This window comes from Cavia porcellus, unplaced genomic scaffold (assembly GCF_034190915.1).
Source record: "Cavia porcellus strain 051 isolate PalLab524CR breed Dunkin Hartley unplaced genomic scaffold, mCavPor4.1 scaffold_2, whole genome shotgun sequence".
In the NCBI taxonomy this organism is placed as follows: domain Eukaryota; kingdom Metazoa; phylum Chordata; class Mammalia; order Rodentia; family Caviidae; genus Cavia; species Cavia porcellus.
In genome coordinates, this window is record NW_026947485.1 from 571,625 (window position 1) to 592,630 (window position 21,006).

Here is a 21,006-nt window from a genome sequence, read left to right on the forward strand (position 1 = left end):
AAATAGAACATTATTTTGAAACTAATATATGAGGGAACAGAGAAAAGCCAAGTAATTAGAAGCTCATGGCTGAAAATAAAGGTATTTTATAGCAAATAACTTAGGGGATTATTTTTAAGTTCACATTAAGGTTACCAATGCCCCTAGAGACAGTGTGATCTGATGGTGCTAAGACAGAAAGGGTGGACAGGGGTTGAGTGAAACCAAAGTCTGCTTCCTGGGATCCTCAGGGAGGGACAGGATGCTTCCATTTCTGTTTTGATTTCTGCCTCTGAAGATTCAGCATCAGCTTATAGAATCTAACAAGGGAACCATCGTGGTCACGAGAATGTGTTTTGGAGCGAGGCGGACTTCAGGTCTCATTCTGGAGTGCTGTGGATAGGCTGTGTGACAGCAGGACTCTGCTTGCCTTTTCTCATCTCCTTACTTATCAAAATTCTACTTTATAAGGTGGTGAATGGCATTGAGCACACTTTATGAATGTATCATATGCAGTTGTACCATTTGATTTGTTTTGAATTTTGGGGTAGATGGTTGTATTTGTGTTTGTGTGGGGAAGATGGATATAGTCATGTTTGTCACCCAATGTCAAGTTTGTCAATCCTGGAAGGAAAATTTTGCTGAATGCTTTTATTTGCAAATTGAACTATTTGCAAATAGAAGTGTTTGTGAATTGAAGTATTACTTATATATTCTGTGACCTATACTGTATTAATCAGTAATGGATGATAGCTATCTTTTCTGTAGATGGAACCTTGAGACATCTGTGAATACTGGGTTGGGTCTGTAGAACACTAGGTGTCATCAGCTGACCTTCACAGCACTCGCTGGAGTGTGCTGTGTGGATAACTTAGGTGATAATGGCCAGCACAAGCCCAAGGGTCCAGAGTGCCTTTGCCTTTAGGATCATTACCACAACTGCTTCAAGTTCTTTGAGCGTTATAGTGTCTGTGGGACTGTGGTGTTGGCATCTGTAGATTTTCTTAGAACACGGGCCGGATTTTCCTTATTGTTTGTCTATCAGCTAGGTTTGGATTGTATTCTGAGCACTTTCAATATCATCTAGTGAGGCTGGATCCTTTGTCACCTGTAGGATGTTGGTTGCTTTCAGCAGGCATTGACCTGATTAGGTTAGGAACATGAGTTATTCATCTAGGACTTTGGTGGCTGAGTTCCCTTTCCAGGGAGGAGCATTGTCTGCCCATGGTCAAGCCTCTCGGTATGATGAAGTAGCTCATGCCATAGTTCAGCTCTCCAAACCTTTGATACCTTTGAGAATGTATTCCATGCAGGAGCGGGGCTGGGGCCTGGGCCCAGGCTGGCTCCCACATGGGTGGGAGTCTTGTCTCCTCTGTTGCTCTCTGGGGTTATCTTCACTTTCCTCTGAGCAGCAAGGTGGATTATTGTGCAGTTCCAGACACTGGCCTTTGTACAGCTCCATTTTACTGGGATAAAGTAACAAAAGAATTAGGGAAGATAAAGGATAACAGGGATTTTTCTCCCAAACTTTGCATAGCAGGAGTTTCTGTTCTATGCCTTCACCCATATACAGGGTTAGGTTTCTATCTGGATTTGAGGTGCTGGCCTCCTGCAATGTCAGGCAGTCTTTGAATAGTGTTGGCCTGGGCTGGGTTGGAGGAGGAAATAGAGAAGAACAGCATCGTGCGCCCTTCCCTTCCGTGTACACACCATGACCTTCCTTTTCAGTGTATACATGTACCTTCCCTTTCCCTATAGTGCACACACATGTCCTTTCCTTCCATTGTACATGCATATGCTTCAGCCAGCAGGGACGCTTAGTTAATGCTGGGGCTTTTTAGGCTACACTGAATTGGGCAGCTTCCTGAGTTGGTTGACTCCAGGTCAAAGCCAGAAAAAAGGAAAGAAAAGTCAGAAAACTCCTTACCATTATTGGTTGTTAGAAAATTTAGGCTTTCTTTTCCAGTCTACCTGCCATTAATTACTTTGCAGGGTCTCTGTATTTTATGCAGAGCCGAAAGCTGTCACAGGCTTCCTCCATGCGGCTGGCATGGGTGAATAACTCATTGTAATGGTCAGGATTCTGTCCTTTGAGAGCCTGACCAGGGCTCAGATCTGGGGCTAGTCCTCTGCTCGGAGCTGTACAGTCTCTGAATAGTTCCCCAGGGGATGCTGAGGGAGGGAAGTGGCTGTTACCTGAGGGCTCCATACGGGATGCCAGGTACACAGGGCCACATGCAGCTGTCTTTTAATGAGAAGAAGCCTTTGGTGGGTGCCATCAACTTATGATTAGGAAGTGTAGTTATGATGAAGGTACTGTTAGGGTCACATCAGTCATTTAAAAATGCAGAGATTCTTGTGGGGTCACATGAGTGCCAACGAACTTTAATAGTTACCTTATTTTTTAAAAACTAGCTTATTTTTACTTAGCTCACATAATTTGTAAGCAAAACATGATTCTGGATGTTAAATTTTCAGAGCCACTTATCAACTTTGCTATTTCTGTAGACACTCTCCGCAAGGAAAGCTCAATTTCAAGTGGCAGTGGTGAGAATTGGCTTTGAATTTAAATTCTATTTTTATAAATCCTTTCCATCCGAATTATGCCAGTGGCTTGGTTGAATTCAAATCTGGGTTTGGGCCCTCAGGCGTCAGTGAAGAGTGCTGCCCGCCCTGTTTTGTCCTTGCCTCCTGTTCTGTGGTTTCCACTTGTCTGGTCTGCTCTGTTGCCACACCCCGCTTCCACCTGTTCGGGCAGTGCTTGAGTTCCAGGGCCCCCTCCCACAGAGCGTCCCCTTCCCCATCTCAGGACCATGCCTGTAAAGCTTTGCCGAGTGACAGGTGCCACACAGAGAAACTCTTGGGCTGCAGTGCTAAGGAATGGCAAGGGGGTGATGCTTTACAACCTTTTATTTTTACCCTTAAATATGTCATAAGCATGTTTGTCTTTAAATATCCCCTGCCATAGCATTTTGAAATACACTATCTGAAATCTTGCCTTCATGCCCTGATTTATTAACCAGTCTCTTGTTGTGCACATTTGGCTTGTTGTAAAGGGTTTTTGTAAAGGCTCTTTTGGATAATGCTGTGGTGCATAGCATCTCCCAGATCAAGCCCCATAGGGTCTCCCCGGATCAAGCCCCGTAGGGTGTGTGTAACACATTCTCAAAACTTGACACAGTTTACCTTGGAACTTAGCTAGTTATCAGTGGCTGAAGTTTTATGGACACAAAGGTGCTCTTTCAGTGTACAGTTTAAGCCTGATTAGTTTAGGTGGATTTTTAGTTTTTGTTAATGACAAGCTTTGTTAATGATAAGCTTGCAATCTCATGCGATTAAATATAACAGAGATGTAGCTTTTTCCTCTTTTGGAAAACTGTGCATTAATACATCACTGATGAGAAAACTGTACTTTTGTACATTACTTTGTAAGTTTAATTTGAGTTAGGCAAAAACAGAACTCACCAAACAAAAGTAAACAAAGCAAAAATACCTTAACCCAATGACCCTTCGTGAGATAGGTGAAACCTTCTTCCTCTGAGGATTTTATCTTCCAAAAGGGATGGTGCCTTTGTTACCTGTTGTTTGGATGGTTTCAGGAGATAGACCGCTGTGGTCCTCCTCCAGCAGTGACCCTTCTCCTGCCCCGCAGCTCCTTTTTACCACACTCAGGCTGGTAAGGCTGGGAGTAACCACGTGAAGGCCTCTGCAGCTCTCCTGATCTGTCCAGCTGCGTGGGGGCTGTTTTTACCTCTCAGGATATGGGATGGTGATTGGGCAGGCAGGCACACCTCGGTCTGTACTTTTGTCCTTAATCCCTGAGATGTTGGGGATGGGCCTGACTGAGGGCCACTTGAGTCCTTGTGCAGATTTCCAAGGAACAGGCAGAGAGCTGCTTAGAGGAGGGCCACACTGGGGCCTGGAGCCAAGGAAGAGCGCAGTGCACCTGTGGTTCAGTGTTTCTTATGTAAAATGGTAGAAAAGGGACCCAGAGAGTCAGAGGCAGAGTGGAGAAAGAACTGTTCTACTGCTCTCAGATGATGTCCTTGCCCTGCGGAGAACAGGAAGCCATCACAGGGTTTAGGAAGGGAGGATGCATAGCTGTTGGCAGCAGGGCCTGGTGGGTGCTGAGGGCAGGCGCAGGGAGGCTCCGCGGTGACTCCCTAGTGCCCCGTTTTCTGAGGAAGTAGTTCCTTCTCTCCCGCTGTGCTCTGAGGTGCCTGAGTTCTCAAACAGGTTTTCAGTTGATCTTTCTGTGTGTGGACCTGCCATGGACCTCTGATTTCTGAGGTATTCATGCCTCCATTGAGTCTTCAGCCTGCACCAGCTTCCTTCTCCTCCTCCATTTGTGTAGCCTGTGGCTTTCAGGTTTTCTTACTTTGATAAATCAATTAGAGCCCACAAGCTGTCCATCTCCAGAAATATGTCAACACTTGTATCTGTTGGCATTTCTATTTTTACTACCATGGTTTTTGTGAGCTTATAATATTTCATTCTTTTACTCTGCTCCCTTTAGAAATTTAAAATTCTTATATAGGCTTGTGGTAGCAAAGACAAACATATATTTAATTTGGCAAGATTAAATGTAATTAGATAATAATTACCGCATGTGTTTAAAGGCTCTTTTACACAGGGACATATTTTCCTTAGTATCTTCACAGAGGGTTTTGTGTGAGAATTATTAGTATTATAAATTCACTTGCTGTAGTTTTCTTGAGAAAACTGAAGAGACCTGCAATTTCTTTAAGTAGATTTGTTTTAGAATACTCATCTTGTGAAACTTTCCTTGCCAGTGTATGGTTACAGATGTAGTGTCCCTTCATCAAGAACAATGTGTGAGCACAGATCATAAAAATGAAGCATAGCTTCTTCTTTCAGACACTAAGAGGAGGCTGGGGAGCAGAGTTAGCTGTCATTGGCCCTCTTAAACTTGGTATCATGAAAGACAGACTGGGATCTATGCCTGTTCCCAGTCATTGCCTAACCCTTTGCAAGCTGGGATTGAGGCCACAGAAGGAAATTGTTTAATTTGGGTTAATTTTAGAAAGTTCATGTACTTTCTTTCTTTCTTTCTTTTTTTTTTTTTTTTTTTTTTTTTTTGTCTTTTTTGAGACAGGGTCTCTATGCAGTTCGGGCAGGCGTTGGGCTCACTTTGTAGCCCAGGCTGGTCTCGAACTCGCAATGATCCTCCTGCCTCAGCCTCCCGAGTGCTGGGATTACAGGCATGGGTCACCACACCCGGCAGCTCATGTACTTTCATTCACACTAAAATATAACAGCCACACGGGGCTGGGGATTTAGCTCAGCGGCATAAGCGCCTGCCTTGCAAGCAGGCGGTCGTGAGTTCGATCCCTGGTACCGATAAAAATGAAAAAGACAAAAAAAAAAAAAAAAAAAAGAAAGATGGGCCATAAGTGCCTGCCTTATAAGCAGGCAGTTGTGAGTTCGATCCCCGCTACCGATAAAAAAAGAAAAAGACAAAAAAAAAAAAAAATATATATATAACAGCCACAAAACCAGAAACTCGGATATTTTGTTTCTAGCTGTACCACAGCATGTACACAGTAGAATGTGGGATATGTTCAATAATTATATGTTGAATTAAAAATTGAATTGAACACTATCTTTGTCAGCCTTACCAAGGCAGGACACAATACCTGACACCCATAGTTTAAAGGAAGGGAGGTTTAGTTCAACTTGCTGTTTCAGGGATTCAGTCCATGGTGAACTGGCTCCAAGGCTGAAGCATCATGGTGGGAGGGTGAGTTGCTCACTTCATGGTGGCCAAGAAGTAGGGGGACAGTGCCCAAGAAGCAGGGGCAGAGGACCACAGAAGCGTACCTCCATGACCCATCCAGGCCCTCCCAGGGGTGTGCTTTACTGAACTCTCTAGGTGGCTCTAAAGACAATCAGGTTGACACAGTATCTAGCACATCCTACTGCTTATTAGCTTGACACTCAAACACATGTCCGTAAACCATTCTTAATCTTCAAACAAATCATTGCCCTTCCTCAGAGTCTCAACAGTCCCATCAACTTTAAAAGTCTGAGTCAAGGGGCTGGGGATTTAGCTCAGTGGCGTAAGCACCTACCTTGCAAGCAAGTCATGAGTTCGATCCCTGGTACCGGAAAAAAGAAAAAAAGAAAAAAAGAAAAGTGAGTCAAAGCAAATTCTTAGCTTTGAGCCTCTGTTGGACAAACAAAAACAAGCAACCAATCCTAAGGTAAAATGGCATAAGGTAAATATTCTTACTCAAGAACAGGATAGACGATAATCAGACCAAAACAAGGCCAAAATCTGGCAGGGCACACATAAAGTCCTGTAGCTCCAAATCTGACATCTGGTTGCTCAGGTACTAGCCTCTCTCTTGTACTGGCTCTGTTCACAGTCTGCAGCTTTTCTCTGTAGACAGTCCATGTTCTGGCATCTCCAGCTTCCTGGGATGTCCACCGCACATTTGGCTTTATTCTCATAGCTTCACATGCTATCTTCTCAGGGGTTCCTTGGCCGGCCACCTAGATCTTCCTTTGCAATCTGGGCAGAAGCCTCCCTGACCTTACCACTCTTATATTCTTCATGCTAATAAAACCAGCTCCACATGGTTCACATAAGGGTTTACTCGTAGCAAAGGCAGTACCTGGGCCCCTTTGGACCATGGCTGCAGCAGCCTCTGATTCTTCTGGATAACTGAGCACAGCAAACTTGAATCCCAAGGAATGAATTCCCTAGGTGGCCTTTCTTGAGCAAGGGGCCTAGAAGCTTTTCATAAGTGAAAGGTTTACATTTTTGAACTTTGGATTCTGCAATGGGTGGAGTCTTGCTGATTCTTTAGATGCCTTCAGGCATCCTTCTGTCCTAAATAAATGCATGGTTTCCTGTTTAATGTTGCAGATTTCTTCGGCAGCCATACCTCCTTTGGCCCCAAATTTACACATGGTTTCTTCTGGATCAATATATAAGTATTTCAAAAATTTTTGCTCTATTTCCCTCCAAATTTTCATCATAAATCTAACAGCAGCCAGCAATACCCATGCCGTGGCCTGAACATTGTGCTGCCTTGAAATTTCCTCCATAAAATCAACTCCAACACCCTTACTCTTAGTCTGCTGCAAAGTCCCAGGAAATGTCCAAAATATAAGCAGAGTGTTTTGTTTGCCAGAATGTAGCATACATGTCTTTAGTTCAATTACAAATAGTGTCTTAATTTTCACCTGAAACCTGTTGGGCCTGGGTTTTACTGTTTACATTCCTGTTAGCATTCTCATCTTCTGAACCCCAACCAGTCTCCTTCTTACAGCATTCTGAGATTTTCTAGCTGACATCTCCAAACTTTTCAAACTCCTCTGGCAAGCCAATTCCAAAGGCTTCTAAGCCACATGGTGAGATACACTTACAGCATTTCTCTGATACCAGTTTTCTTTATTTGCTTTCCTATTTCTGTCACATAATATCCAAAACCCATAACTCAGAGGAGGAAAGGTTTAGTTTGGCTCATGATTTCAGGGTTTAAAGTACGTGGTTGGCTGGCTCCAAAGCAGGAACATTATGGAAAAAGGGCATGGGAGAGCAAAGATATGGAGCTCATGGTGGCTGGCAAGCAGAACGGGGGAACAATGCCAGGGAGGAGGGGTGAGGGATGAGGCATAGTACTTGGGTTATGCTTGAATGACCCACCAGACACCTCTAGCAGCATGCTTTATTAATCCCCTATGTGGCTTCTGAGTCAATCAAGTTGACAAAATTAGCTTGTGTACAAGCACCAGCAGGGCCTTGTTTACAAAGATAGACACTGTGGTCAAGTAAAATATGAGCTTTTAAAAAAATTATTTCTAAAATAGTACCATTTCCACAAATGAAGAAAAAAAGATGTTTCATAAATAGATCAGGTATATATCACTTTACTTAGCAGTAGGTTTCCATGGTAACATCATGTTCCTTTTATAAAAGAAAAATCCAAATATAAATATTGCTGCAGAGTTTTACTGTGCTTATGTACTTGATAATGCAGGCTCTAGGAGGTACTACAAGTTGTGTGTGTGTGCATTAAGCATTCTCAAGATTTTGGCCTTTCTGTAGCGTCCATGAGGTCTCCTGCTCCTCGGAGCTGGAGTGGAGCACTGTGGCGGGCACCACGGCCTCCTGCACTCTCCTTTCCTTCTTGTTTCACACCCTTCATCAGTGCGCCAGCTGCTTCACTGCACAGTTGCATTTGGGAGCTGCTCTCCCAGTGGCTCTGGAGTCGAGGCAAATGCAAGACTGTGCTGTTCTCAACATTTTGCATAAAAACCTCAAAGAGAAGGAGCTTCAAGTGAAGAAAGTGGTTTATGTTTACTTCTTTTTTACTGTTCTTTTGTATTCTTCTGGTTTCAAGCATCTTGTCTTCTTTAAAAGCAGAGGCCTTCTGTTTGCTCTGCTGTTTTTATTCTGTAGGAGAGCTTGTGCTCCACTGTATCTGTGTAATTAGCAGTGGACAGTTTTTAATTGCTGACAGAGGGCACTCAGGGAGGCTCAGAGTTGATTTTTCTCATTGGTGGCTCTCACTGATAGAAGCAAATGACAGAATACAGAAGACCAAGAAACTTCATCTGTGCCACTTATTTAATATTTATTCATCTTTAGCCCAATGGATTTTATTGCATGACTTTATGCATATTCCTCAGGCTTGATCTGACACCTACCAAACTGGCTTTTCATGGAGGCCTGGAAGCAGTAGAGTAGTTCGAGACCTAACTGCCTTTAGGGCTCCTCATGTTGCCTTTCTAACTTGCCACAGACCATAGGACTTTTTTCTGACTCTGAAATCATAATGCACGGGATCACATTCTGTATATTCAACCACACATGCTGCCAGATATGGTCCTAAACGTTTGAACAACCTTATTTTACTAGAAAACTTTGTCCTAAACTGTGAATCATTCAAGTGCTAAGACTTAGGTGTTTGATAGAGTGTGTAAGGAAAGTTGGCTGTGCTGAGTTTACTGGTTTATTGGTAAACATTTTACCTTATGGGAGAATTCATTCTGGTAATTTTGACCAGATAGGGTGTTTGCTTCTGTGCTGAATTGTGGTGATGCTGTTCCATTCTGAGACATCTTTGGCTTTCTTATGAAATTATGTTGCGTGTGTGTGTTTACATGTATAGCTGGTGTACTTCAATAAGATCGTAAACTTACTGTGTATAGGGACTGCATATCATTTAAAATCTTCTCCATAGCCTTCAAGCTATGGTTCTTATTTAACTTCACAAGATCATTATTCTGTGAGGATGCTAAGAAATAAAACTAGACTTTACATACAGAGGCCAAGATCTTTTCAGAATGATATAACATTAAGAGAGACATCTTAATACAAATAATCAGGAACAGGAGAAACAAGAAAACCACTATTCAGAGGAATGGCTGGTCAATGCTATTCTACCAAGGGAGATTATAGTAGGCCAAATAATGGTTCTGCCCCCAAAGAAGAACAAAAAACAAAGACTTCCAAATCCTGATCTTTAGAGCATGTGAACCACGTTTAATATGAGGAAGAAGGCAGATGTAAATTGAGATGTTATGTGGAATCCTGAGAAGAGGGGAAGGCAGAGATTTGGAGTGGTACCGTCTTGCCACATGAATGTGGCCCCTGGAAGCAGCAGTCTAGGAATGGATGTTTCCTCTCTTGGGGGAGTATAGCCTGGCAATACTCTGATCAGAACACTGAAGCTGTGTTTGGATTTAATTAGGGTTTGTAGAACTTTGAAAGAATAGGCTTCTGTCTTACACTGCTTTTTGTGGTAATTTGTCACACTGCCATAGGCAGCCATTTGGTATCTGGCATTGAGGTCATTTTAGTCCCTTTTCTCATTGTTGGGACAAAATATCTGACACCCACAATTTAAGGAAGCAGATGTTTATTTTGTCTGACAATTTAGTCTGAAGTTGGCTGGCTCCAAGACAGAGCAGCATGACAGAAGGCATGGCAGAGGAAAGGCAGAGTGTGTCGAAGGAGGACCTGGGAAGGGAGATGAAGCTTTTCTGGCCACAGCGCAGTGATCCGCCTCTTCTACCAGACCCTGACTCCTAACTGCAAGTCAGCTGTGAGCCCCCATAATCCAATCATATCCCTAAAGCCTTAGCTTAGAGCATTTGAAGCTCTTGGATGTCTAGATATAAATCATAACATTCCATCCCTCCACCTCAAAAGACTCATGCAAATCTTTTTATGCAAATGCATTCAATTCATCTCTAAGGGTTACTAAAGTTGTAACAGTTCCAGCCATATTGAAAAGGGCAAGTCAAAAGAGTCTTCTGAGACATGAAGCAAACTCTTAGCTGTGAGCCTCTGTAAAAATCATAAGAAACTTAAACACTACCGACATACGACGACACAGGAAAAGCATTCCCATCTCTTCTAAAAGAGAGGCAGAGGTGAGTGGAAAGCAGTGTGATCAAAGGACGACTGAAGCCCAGCAGAGAGGAGAGTAAATCCTGTAGATCCTGGTTTGGCACCCAGGGCAAGCTATGGCAAGATGTGAGTGCCAAAGGGCTTGGGGAGCCTCACCCCTGTGGCATTGCTTGTTGTTGTAGCTCTTGTGGGCTCTTTCTTGGGCTAGCTTTCATCACTCCTTGAGACTTTCCTCATACATTCTGTGTTCCTGGTGTCTCCACTTTTGGGGTTTCTGTTACACTTTGGCTTCACGCTAACAGCTTCATGCACTGCTGTTTTAGAAGCAGACTGTCTGTTCTCCTCAGCTTTCTTCTGAAGTCTGGGTGGAGGCCTCTCTGATCCCATAACTCTTACACTCTGAATGCTTGTAAAATCACCACATGGATGACCCCAGGGTCTGTTGGCAGCTCTGGTCATAGCTGGACCCCTTGAATGATGATGCAGAGGTCTCTATGTGCCCAATGGATAAGCACTGTGAACTGAATCCGAGAGCAACCAATGCTGTAGGTAGTCCTTCTTGAGCAGGGTGCCCTTGGATATGTTTTGAAAGCAAAGTCAGGCAGTTTTATACCCTTGGACCCTGGAGAGATGGATCTTGCTAAATCCTTACATGTAATCAAGGCCTTTTTTCCTACTGTCCTATTTCAAACAATTTGGATTTTCAATGCTAATGTTTTCAGTGATCAGGCTCTCCTATACTTCATCTTTGCTGGTGCCAACTTTCTTGGAGGTTCCTTTCTGGTGAAACTCAAAAAAATTTTAAATCACCAAGTTGTTCCCTTTGCTCTTGATTCTCAATGTAAAGCTTGCTAAAAACTTTCAACATGACATAGTCTGTATGTTGGTTTGCCTTGAAATTTCCTCCACCATTAATTAGTCTGCTACCCTTAATCAGTCTCTCGAAAAGTCTTAGAACATAAGCAGAATGTGAACACATTTTCTGCCAGGACATAATACACATGGCCTTGAATCTAATAGTTAATGGAGTCCTTCTTGTCTTTATTGTCTCCCTTTTAATCGCTATTCTGGTCTTCTGATCTCTGACCCGAGTCTCCCATCATGCTCTGCTTTTACTGTTTTTTGTCTGCTTCTCCAAGTGGCATCTCTAAACTTTTCCATACTTTTTCTGCAAATCAGTTCCAAAGATTTCTGAAACACAATATCAAGTAGTATAATAGGAATGACCCCACTACTCTGGTACCAAAATCTTAGTTACTTTTCTTGCCCCCGAGACACAATACCTGACACCCCCAATTTAAAGGAGAAGAAGTTCATTTTGGCTTGCATTCCAGACCATGGTCTGCTAGCTCCAAAGCAGGATAGCATGCTAGAAGGGGCTGGCGGAGGAAAAGAAGCTCATGCCATTGTGGCTGGGAAGAGTCGGGAAGGGAGATAAACCCCTCCCTGCCACATCTCTAGGGACTGTCTTTTTCTAAGCAGACCCCGCTTCCTAACAGCAAGCCCTCTGATCTAACCATCTTTCAGAAGCTCTACCTGTGAGCACATGAGGCTCTTGAGGAGCTTCAAGACCTGGACCATAACAATGTGCTGCTGTAGCAAACACCTAAAAGTGGGAAACTGGATTTACACTTGGGTGTGAGTGGAGACTGGGAGGATTTTGTGGTACCTGGTAAAAAAGCCTGCATGGTGTTGAACAAACTGCTGATAAAAAATAGGGCTGTAAAGGCTGCTGTTAGTGAGGATTCAGAAAACAGGTAGAAGCACAGTGGAAAATACCCGTGTGGTCTCAGATTAGAGGTAAATTGTCACCAGTAGAATGTTCTGAGAACAGTGAAAGCTGTCCTACAGAGAGGTTAGCCAGTGAGAGACTCATCACTGGAAATTGGAGCAAGGTGATCCTTGTTCTATGGTGGAACGAAGCTTAGCGGAATTATGGCTGTGATTGTGTGAAAAGCAAAACTGATCAGTGGTGAACTTGGGTATTTAGCTGAGGAGGTTTTCTAACAAAATGTTGAAGGTATGGCCTGATTTCTCCTTACTGCATACAGTAAAAATGAGAGGAGATAGATCAAGGGAAGAACTGTTAACAGAAAGCAACCTCAAGCTGATGATTTGGGGAACTCTCAGCTTATTCCTAACTGAAGCTCTCAGGAATTTGTTAGGTGTTAGGAATTTCTGGTTAGGAAACTGTGCTGCAGGGAAAGAGCCAGAGTAGCGGCCTTGCCATGCCAGATTTCCTGAGCTGATGGTACTTGATACTTCTACTGTTAGGTGCCATGACTCGTTAAGGGAGGCTGAGCCGTGTGGACAAATCAGATAAGCAGTAGGCGGGGCATTGGATGAAATAGGCGGGCTTAGAGCTCAAAGTATCTTCGGATAGACATGGAATTTCCCTCATTCTTAAAATGGTCTACAGCATTTCGCTTTGCTTCCTTTCAGTTCATAATTGCTCAGAGGTACTGTGCTCTGACGGGAGGAGGTGACTGTGAGAACTTCACAGCCTGAAGGCTGGAGATTAGTAGACTGATCTTGACTTGGCAGTTGTAGCAAATGATCTATTTTAATCACCTGTGATGGATGGCAGATAGCTGTGGGGGAGTGAATTGAATCTGGGAGTGCTGCTTAAAAATCTTGTGCTCTTTAGTAGTTGAATAATTAGTTATTACACCTTCTGTTACATTTTAAAACCATGGGAATTAGGTCAGTGGGAATGGTTCTCTTCTTTTGAGATGAACTGTGTTAGAGTCACTTGGGCCAGTGACAGCGCTCGGCTTCTCAGTATTATTTTGTTCTTTCTGTAACTCAATTTGTCAATTACTTAGAGCTTGTAAAACCTGAGATGGACAGGGATGCTGGCCCTGTGGGTGGATGGCACTGAAGCATACAGCCACAACCGAGAGAGTTCCCTGCTCCCCCCCCATGTGTCCTCTTTGCATGACATGAGACCGTTGTGACGTGACCGGGGACTGCTTAGGCAGGTGGAGCATAACTGGGATGAGGTCCACAAGGGTCTGGCTGCAGGTCCTGGGCATGCCGGGGACCACACAGGTGTCCCATGGAACTGACTCTAACACAGTTCATCTCTGTGGTTGCTTGCAGAGCGATTACCACTTCGAGTACACTGAGTGCGACAGCAGCGGCTCCAGGTGGAGGGTCGCCGTTCCCAATGCTGCCGTGGACTGCGCTGGCCTGCCCGATCCTGTGAGAGGGAAAGAGTGCAGTACGTCTCTACTCTCCGATGCCTGTTTCTGGTTACACTGTCATGTCCTCCTGTGAGCAGGACAGTCCTGCAGGCACAAGCATTCCTGTGGATGACTAACAGAATCCAAGCCGCTTTCTTAGTGCCTGGTGGCCCTGGGTCTGCAGTCTGGGCAGTATTACAAAAGATCTGTTTACGTTTGTGTTTAAAATAGTAGAGGGCAGAGTAGAAATATTTATCTTTAATGGTGTCTTTTAAATTAAAAGCATCTGTGAATTGTATGATATGAACGCCAGAGTTTGGCATCTTTTAACATTGCAGTGTCTGGTGCAGTGGTGCCAAGTATGTTCTCATTGCATTGCTGCCTTTGCCACCAGCTGTCCATGACGCTCATCTCACAACAGGTTTCTTTCTTTTTATTTTTTAGTTATAGAAATACCTTGAAGTAATTTTTAAAGTGAAACCTACAGAGTATTTGTAGAGTTGCTGAATATCACCTTCAACGACTTATCTTTTGGCAATTAAGGAGCTTCAAAGTGCAGCACTGTGAATGAATGGAGTGAAATTGATTTTCATTTATGAATTCTACCTTTAGAGCACTCTTTACTTTGGTGAGTCAGGGGTTTCTGTTAGGAGGTAGCCTAGAGGTGATCTGCACTTCAGACCTAGAAGTGACAGAGTTTGTTTTGATATTCCTGCAATCTTCCAAATGGTATTCCTAAAAGCTTAGTTCTTCTGATTCCATGTGAAAAAGCAGGGGAGCAAATTATTAAATGGGCAACTGATTCCTTCTCACTCGCAGTGTGTCTGTGATCAGCTGGAGGATCAGCATAGGTGAGGCTCTGCTGATAAAAGGGAGATTGCACAAGTTCGATGAGGAAGGGTTAGGGGAAGGTGCCATTACTCCTTGGTGGAGAACGTTTAATGAATACAAAGAGAACCTGAGTGCCCTGCAGCCTGAGGACATCCAGCACGTGTCTTCAGAACAGCATGATTACTGGAAGAAATTAGTCCAGGACCAGTTTTGTGGAATCAGTTCTCAGAGGGTGGTGGTTAAAAGGGTGAAACAGCCTGGATAATATCTGTGCAATCAGCTGTGTACAGCTGTCTCCCAGGAGTCTCCGGTAGTGCTTACCTACCCTTTTCTGTCTGGAGCAAGGGTTAGGTCTCACTAGGTAGCCCCTCTGACCCATTGTTCCTGATGGTCCTCTGGGCTCTGGCCCGGTACCCTGTGATGTGGGTATGTGCTGCCACGTCCAGCACACCTGTGCTTCTCACTGACGCTGCTCCCTAGTTTCAGGCTTATCAGAACCATCATAAATCCTAACTTTGCACATGGGGGCATGGTGGCCCTGGCCAGCACTGGCTGTGGAGAGCTGACTGTTAGTTGAAATGGGCCATGGGGAAGATTTCCATGGTGGCAAGTGGTGGACAGGACTTCTTCCCTCTAGAGCCAGACCTTAAACACCTAGTAGTAGACCAGGACTTTGATATGTTGGCCACATCCGTTGCAAGATTAGTGCCTGAATAGGAACATTTCTTCCAGTGCTGCCAGGTGCCCTTTTAACTCATTATTTACTAAAATGTTTATAGTGATATTTTGAATCTGACCTTCCAGCAAGATGTTTCCTAGAAACTCTGACTAGAATTAAGCCACTTGTAATTATTGCTTGCTTTTAAAATCATACTTATTTTAAAAACAACAATGCATGAGTGATGACTGGAACATTTTTTATCTTCTTATTTTGTCTGAAATCTGAATTTCCAAATATTCCTGCATAGTATATTTGCTTTGGTAGTTGTTAGTCTGGCCTTAGACCTGTGACTTTTTGTTATGGCAAAGGCAAGTCATTGTAAAGCTCACAGATAAGCTGCAGTTCTAATTCATCCAGAAGCTGTTAAGTCATATGTCAAGTGTGCTGCCTGCCACACGGCTGGTGGTTCATGTTTGGCTCTGATAGCAGCAGAGCCCCAACTGAGCATTCTTCAGGCGTGGATTGGCTACTGCTGACCACAGCTAGCACTGTCCAGACCTGAGTCTGCTTCAGAGCCACCGTGGCAGGCCGCTGCTTCAGGTTGGGACCCTTTCCCTGAAATGTTTAGAACCAGATGACTTGGATCTTTTCTGAATTTGGACTATTTGTATATGCATATTGAAATATCTCAGGGATAGGACTCAAGTATAAACCAAAAATTAATTTGTATTTTAAATATACTTCAGGTACCTAACACAAAGGTAATATATAGTAAAAAAATATATAAATATATTATTAAATATATAAAATATATAATATTTTATAAAATATAAATATATATAAAATATATAGTATTTTAAATGTTTTAGTACTTGAAACCATCGATGTAGAATTTTTCAGTTGGGATGTCATGTTGACATAGAAAATTTTGTATTTTGTAGCATTTTGTATTTTCAGGTTGGGGCTACTCTCTTTACTGACAAGAAGACTCAGACTTCAGGGATGAGCTGACCTCTGGGTGGCCAGTCTTGGCAAAGACAGATGCGTGTGCCCAGCACCTGTCCTGATCCAAGCTTGCCTGCTACCTGCAGCTGTGGTTGGGGGCTCCAGCTCCTGTGGGACACAGGATCCCTGTAGTGGATCCTGTTGGCTTCAAGAGAAGGAAGGATGTTTAGGGCCCTGGCTGTGGAGAGGGTCATTTTCTGGGTCCTTATTGCTCCAAAAGGAGACTCAAACCCAGAACTTGATCTTAGTTGAAACTGTATGGGTTCTTTAACAGGAATTAGGAGAAAGAGAGACAGTAGAGGAGGCCTTTCCTAAGGGATTATAGGTTTGTTTATGTGTCAAGTTTTTGAGAAAATTGATGGCTAAGCTATATATATATATTTAAAAACCCCTATAAAATCTAACTGCAGGTTTCTGCTGAGTGAGGTCAGTGAGATTGGTTTTTGTGGTGCTGGTGCCCTAGGGTGGATGTGTTCCTAAGTGAACAGGACTTAGGGGAGGGTGGCTGGGGCCCCAGTGCCCCCAATCCCTTTTATGAGGAGCCCCTAAGTCTCCCCCGTGGCCACCCCACCTCACATGTCTCCCTCTGCCAGCTCTTGGTGCCAAGTGTGGGTCACCTATGGATGGCTCTCCATGGGGGTCCTTTGCGTGCAGGTTCCTGAACCACCACAGCCACTGCATCTCAGAATAGAGCCCGGAGCTCTGGTCTCACTTCACTTCCCCACGCTGGGTCATTTCCTGCTCCATCCTGGAAGCACAGGGTTTTCTAAGCCTCTGGTGGACCCTGGCTTCCTTGGCTCTTCTGGCTTCAGAAACAGTGGTCCTCTTGGTGTGGTCTCCAGGTGGTGCTCACATATATTTTCTCTTATTTATTTGGATGCTTTATTTGGGAAAGATACATACTTTATTGTTTACTCTTTCAAATATTTCTGAGTCCATGGCTTTAAACAATATAACCTTAACGCATCATTTTCTGATTGAGGATAGCCGAGACACAGTAGTGTTCAGTGTGTAAGCATGAAATCAGACATTGTCTTGGACACTTTGTTTAATGATCCAGTATGTCAGTATGTAAATCAGTAATATGCTGAGGTAATAAATATATTAGCAAATGTACATATAAACATATTTAGATACATGTAGATGTATGTGTGGATACTGTGTATATAATTTACTTTGGTAGTTCTTATAAAAGGTCTAGGAATTAATGGAGTTTTAATGACACAGGGCTTACAGCCCTATATGCATATGTTTGAATTTTAATGTTTTATTATTTACTTTTAGTGTTTTCTTGGGTCAATTCGTGCTATATTCAAATTAGTTTTTCTAATCTGATTCTTAAACCTGTTATTATAACCCATATTTAATGGACCTTAAAAATAAGCAATTAAATGTGAAAAAATAGACTGAGGCCAAAATTGTTATAAGAGACAAAAAAAGTCATTACATAATGATAAAAGGATCAATTCAACAGAAAGATAGGACAATTATAAATGTACCCAATGGCCAGCCAACTAAATATATAAAGCAAACATTGACAAATCTAAAAGGAGAAACATACAGCAGTGCATGCTAATGGAATGGACAGATCATCCAGATAGAAAAATCCATAAACAGATCTGAATAGCCTTGAGACCACAGGGACCTAACACATGCTTCTAGAACCTTCTACCAGCAGCAACAAGATACACACACTTGTACAGGGGTCCATCCCTCAGGATGGATCACACATCAGGTCACAAAGCAAGGCTTGACAAATGGAACTCACCCCATACCTTTTCTGGCTACAGCAAAGTGAAACCAGGAATCAGTAGGTAGAGGAGGGAGGTTTGCAGCATGTGCGTCACCCCAGTGATCTTGAGCCCACTGCAGGTCACTGCTCGGCTGCTGGAGAGCCAGGCTCAGTTGACATAGCTCATGATCTCTGTGGCTTTCCAGTGAGAAGGTAACTGGGACCTGGTAGAAATTATAACCTGGTTTTATCCATAGAGTTCCAGGGTGTTTCTGTCATCCATCTGTAGCCCAGACAGAAATCTCAGTTGCTTCTGAAGGACCCGGATGTGGTGCAGGGTGTCTGGAGTCTACACCCTGCATCTCAGCATCAGGCCTCTTCCTGTTCATTGACCGGGGCTACTGCGTGGACCCAGCAGGCATGTGTGTGGTGTGCAAGCCCGCAAGCCAAGGCAAATGGGGAGGGTGTTTGTTGCAAATTCCACAGAGAGGCTGACAAGGCTTCACAGTCATTTCTGTTGGAGATGGAGCAGGGTTTCCTCAGGAAGATCCTGATTGGTTTCTGGAGCTTTTCTAATGCTGTCCTCACAGATGGCTCCTCCTAACCATGACTGTGAACCTCGACTGCCTCGTGACAGCCCCATATACGGTGGCAACCAGGGCGAGCCACTGCCTTGGCAGCTTCAGTTCTCCCTGCCAGGCAGTGTTTCAGCAGGCCCAGGGGGACAGCATCCCCAAGACACAGAAGTGCTGCAGAAGGAGCAGGAGGATCTGTGTGAGGGCATTACCAGGCCCTGAAAGGCGCACAGCGCCTCCACCAAGAGCATCTCACCAGGAACCCCCTTTGCTTTGCTCTGACTGTGCAGCTGGCACGTGTGCTCTTTTGGAGGAATGTACTTCCAAGATGCCTCCAGCATGATTCCTACCCTTCGGCATCTGGGAGGGAGAAACTCATTGTTGAGGTGGTGTCCATGCCACAAGGTTGAAAGGGATAGTCCTTGGTGCTGGCCATGGAAACCCAGTCAGCATCTCTGCAGCAATAACCTGGGGCCTGTAGCATACAACAGAGCAGCAACTTTTCACACCATTTTCCTGGAAAAAATGAAGGTTAGGACTTAAATTTTTTTAAAAAACGTGTTTGATTGGATTATTCATTAAAATGACCAAAAGTTTTCAGTCAGAAATGATTTTATTTGATATAAAAAATCTTGGTGAAATTAGATATTTACATGTCATTTCATAGTTTATTATATGCAAAAAAGGTAAAGGTGTTCCACTTAGAAGTTTGTGTTTTTCTAACAAGAAGTGCAGCAAATGTCTTCAGAAAGTAACTTCAGCATCATTATGGTCAAATGTTTATTCCTGTTCGTAATTGATGAGGTTCATACTTTGAACTTGCAGTTACATTCATTATAATATGGCACTGATTTTGCCACACTGACTTGTGCTTGCTAACATTTTTACTATAAAATAATCTGTACGTAGAATAAAAAGAAAATGAGAAAACTCACAAGTACATAGAAATTAAACTATGTACTCCTCCTGAACAATCAGTGGATCAAGGAAGATATCAAAAGGAAAAAAGAGAAACCTTAAAGACAAAAGAGAACATAAATCCCACCTAAAACTTATGGACTGCAACGAAAGCAAGAGTAATGGGGAAATTTATAGTGATAAGTGCCTATGTTAAAAAAGAAAGCAATCAAATAATCTGTTTGATGTTCCACATCAAAGAGAAGGAGGGAAATTACTAAGGCCAAAGTTGGCAGGAGGAAAGAAATTATAATGAAGATTCAGGTGAAGTATATCTCTGATCTATAGATTAGATGATCTGAATTCAACAATAGCACATTAAATGGTGATATGTCATGACCAAACAGGGCTTATCGTTAGGATGGAAGGTGGATTTAACATAGGCAACTGAATTAATATGATTGAGCACTTAAAGCAGAATGAAGAAAAAAATTCACAGTCATCTCAGTAGATGCAGGAAGAGCATTTTACAAACTCAGCACCTCTTGGTGATGCAGTCAGTAAGCAGGGGAAGGTGCTTACTGCAGCACGTGACAAGCCCGCAGCTGACGTGTGGGGACCAACAGTGTTTGTTTCTGGATCTGGAACATGACAAGGGTGCTCCCTTTTGCATCTCTATTCCCTGTCTTCATGAAAGTCCTGGGGGGGAGAAGAGAGTGGGAAAAGTGCCCCCAGCTTAGGAAGGAGTAGGTATAGCTGCCTCATCTGAAGGTGGCATTGTCCTACATGCAAGAAAACACGAAGGACTCTGCAAAGAACTGTTAGACCTAGTTTGTAAGCTCAGCACAGTTGTAGGCTAAAAAATCAGCATACAAAATCCATTTTGTATTTCTGAATTTTAACAAAGAAGCACCCAAAATAGAAACCAAGAAAATAGACTAATTTACAATAATGTAAAAATAATAAAGTAGAAATAAACAGTGGAGGTAAAAGACTGGAAGCCAAAAACAGTAACAAAGCAGACACAAGTAAATAGAAAGGTGTCATGGGCTGGGAGAATTGTTTTTCCAGTGTTCATGCGATCCACTATAATCTGCAGATTCACTGAGGTCCTTGTTCAAGATTCCAGAGACTTTTCAAAAACAGAAGCAGGAAAAAACCCTAAAATTCATGTACAACTGCAGAGTACCCCAACAAACTATATACTATTTTGAGCAGAAAGAGCTCCAGGTCTCACACCTTCAAACTGTGGAGTTGTCCTACAGCTGCACTTAGGAACTATGTGGTGTCAGCATAGAAACAGATACTGCTCTGTGCAGGGTGGGTCCAGACACAAACCCATGTGTGCAGTGACTAAACTTCAACAGAGAGGGCCGTGTCGTCAGCGTGCTGCTGAGACAGCTGGATGTCCACATGCCAAGGATGAAGTTAGACCCTTACCTTTCACCCTGAACAGCAGCTCCACTGGTGTCACAGTGTTATAGTTTGTGTCTAGGTGGCCCCCCAAGCCTCATGTAATCATGGAGGCAGCTGAATCTAGTGTTTGTGATTGGCTTGTTGTCTAGCACTGGGATTGGTGGTGTGAGCGCTGCACCCACCCAGGGACGGAGCCAGTATACAATATAAGGGAGGAAAGGAGGCATGTTTTTCCACTTTGGCCCTTTTGCTCTTGTTGCTTGCAGCCACCATGAATGGTTGCCCCTCAGCCACACAACCCTTCCTTGGAGCCAGCTGAGTATGAAATGAAACATCCA

The 21,006-nt window shown here is 43.4% G+C and overlaps 1 protein-coding gene across 11 annotated transcripts in view; it reads left to right on the forward strand.

Annotated features, from left to right (window-relative positions):
- Positions 1-21,006, forward strand: part of Elapor2 (endosome-lysosome associated apoptosis and autophagy regulator family member 2) — a 117,236-nt gene that overhangs the window by 43,634 nt on the left and 52,596 nt on the right. For 10 of the 11 annotated variants that reach the window (XM_003469790.5, XM_063237268.1, XM_063237275.1 and 7 more), the window contains exon 2: positions 13,469-13,589. In XM_003469790.5, the coding sequence (XP_003469838.3) occupies positions 13,469-13,589 (121 nt within the window). The other variant, XM_063237288.1, reaches the window with a different exon arrangement.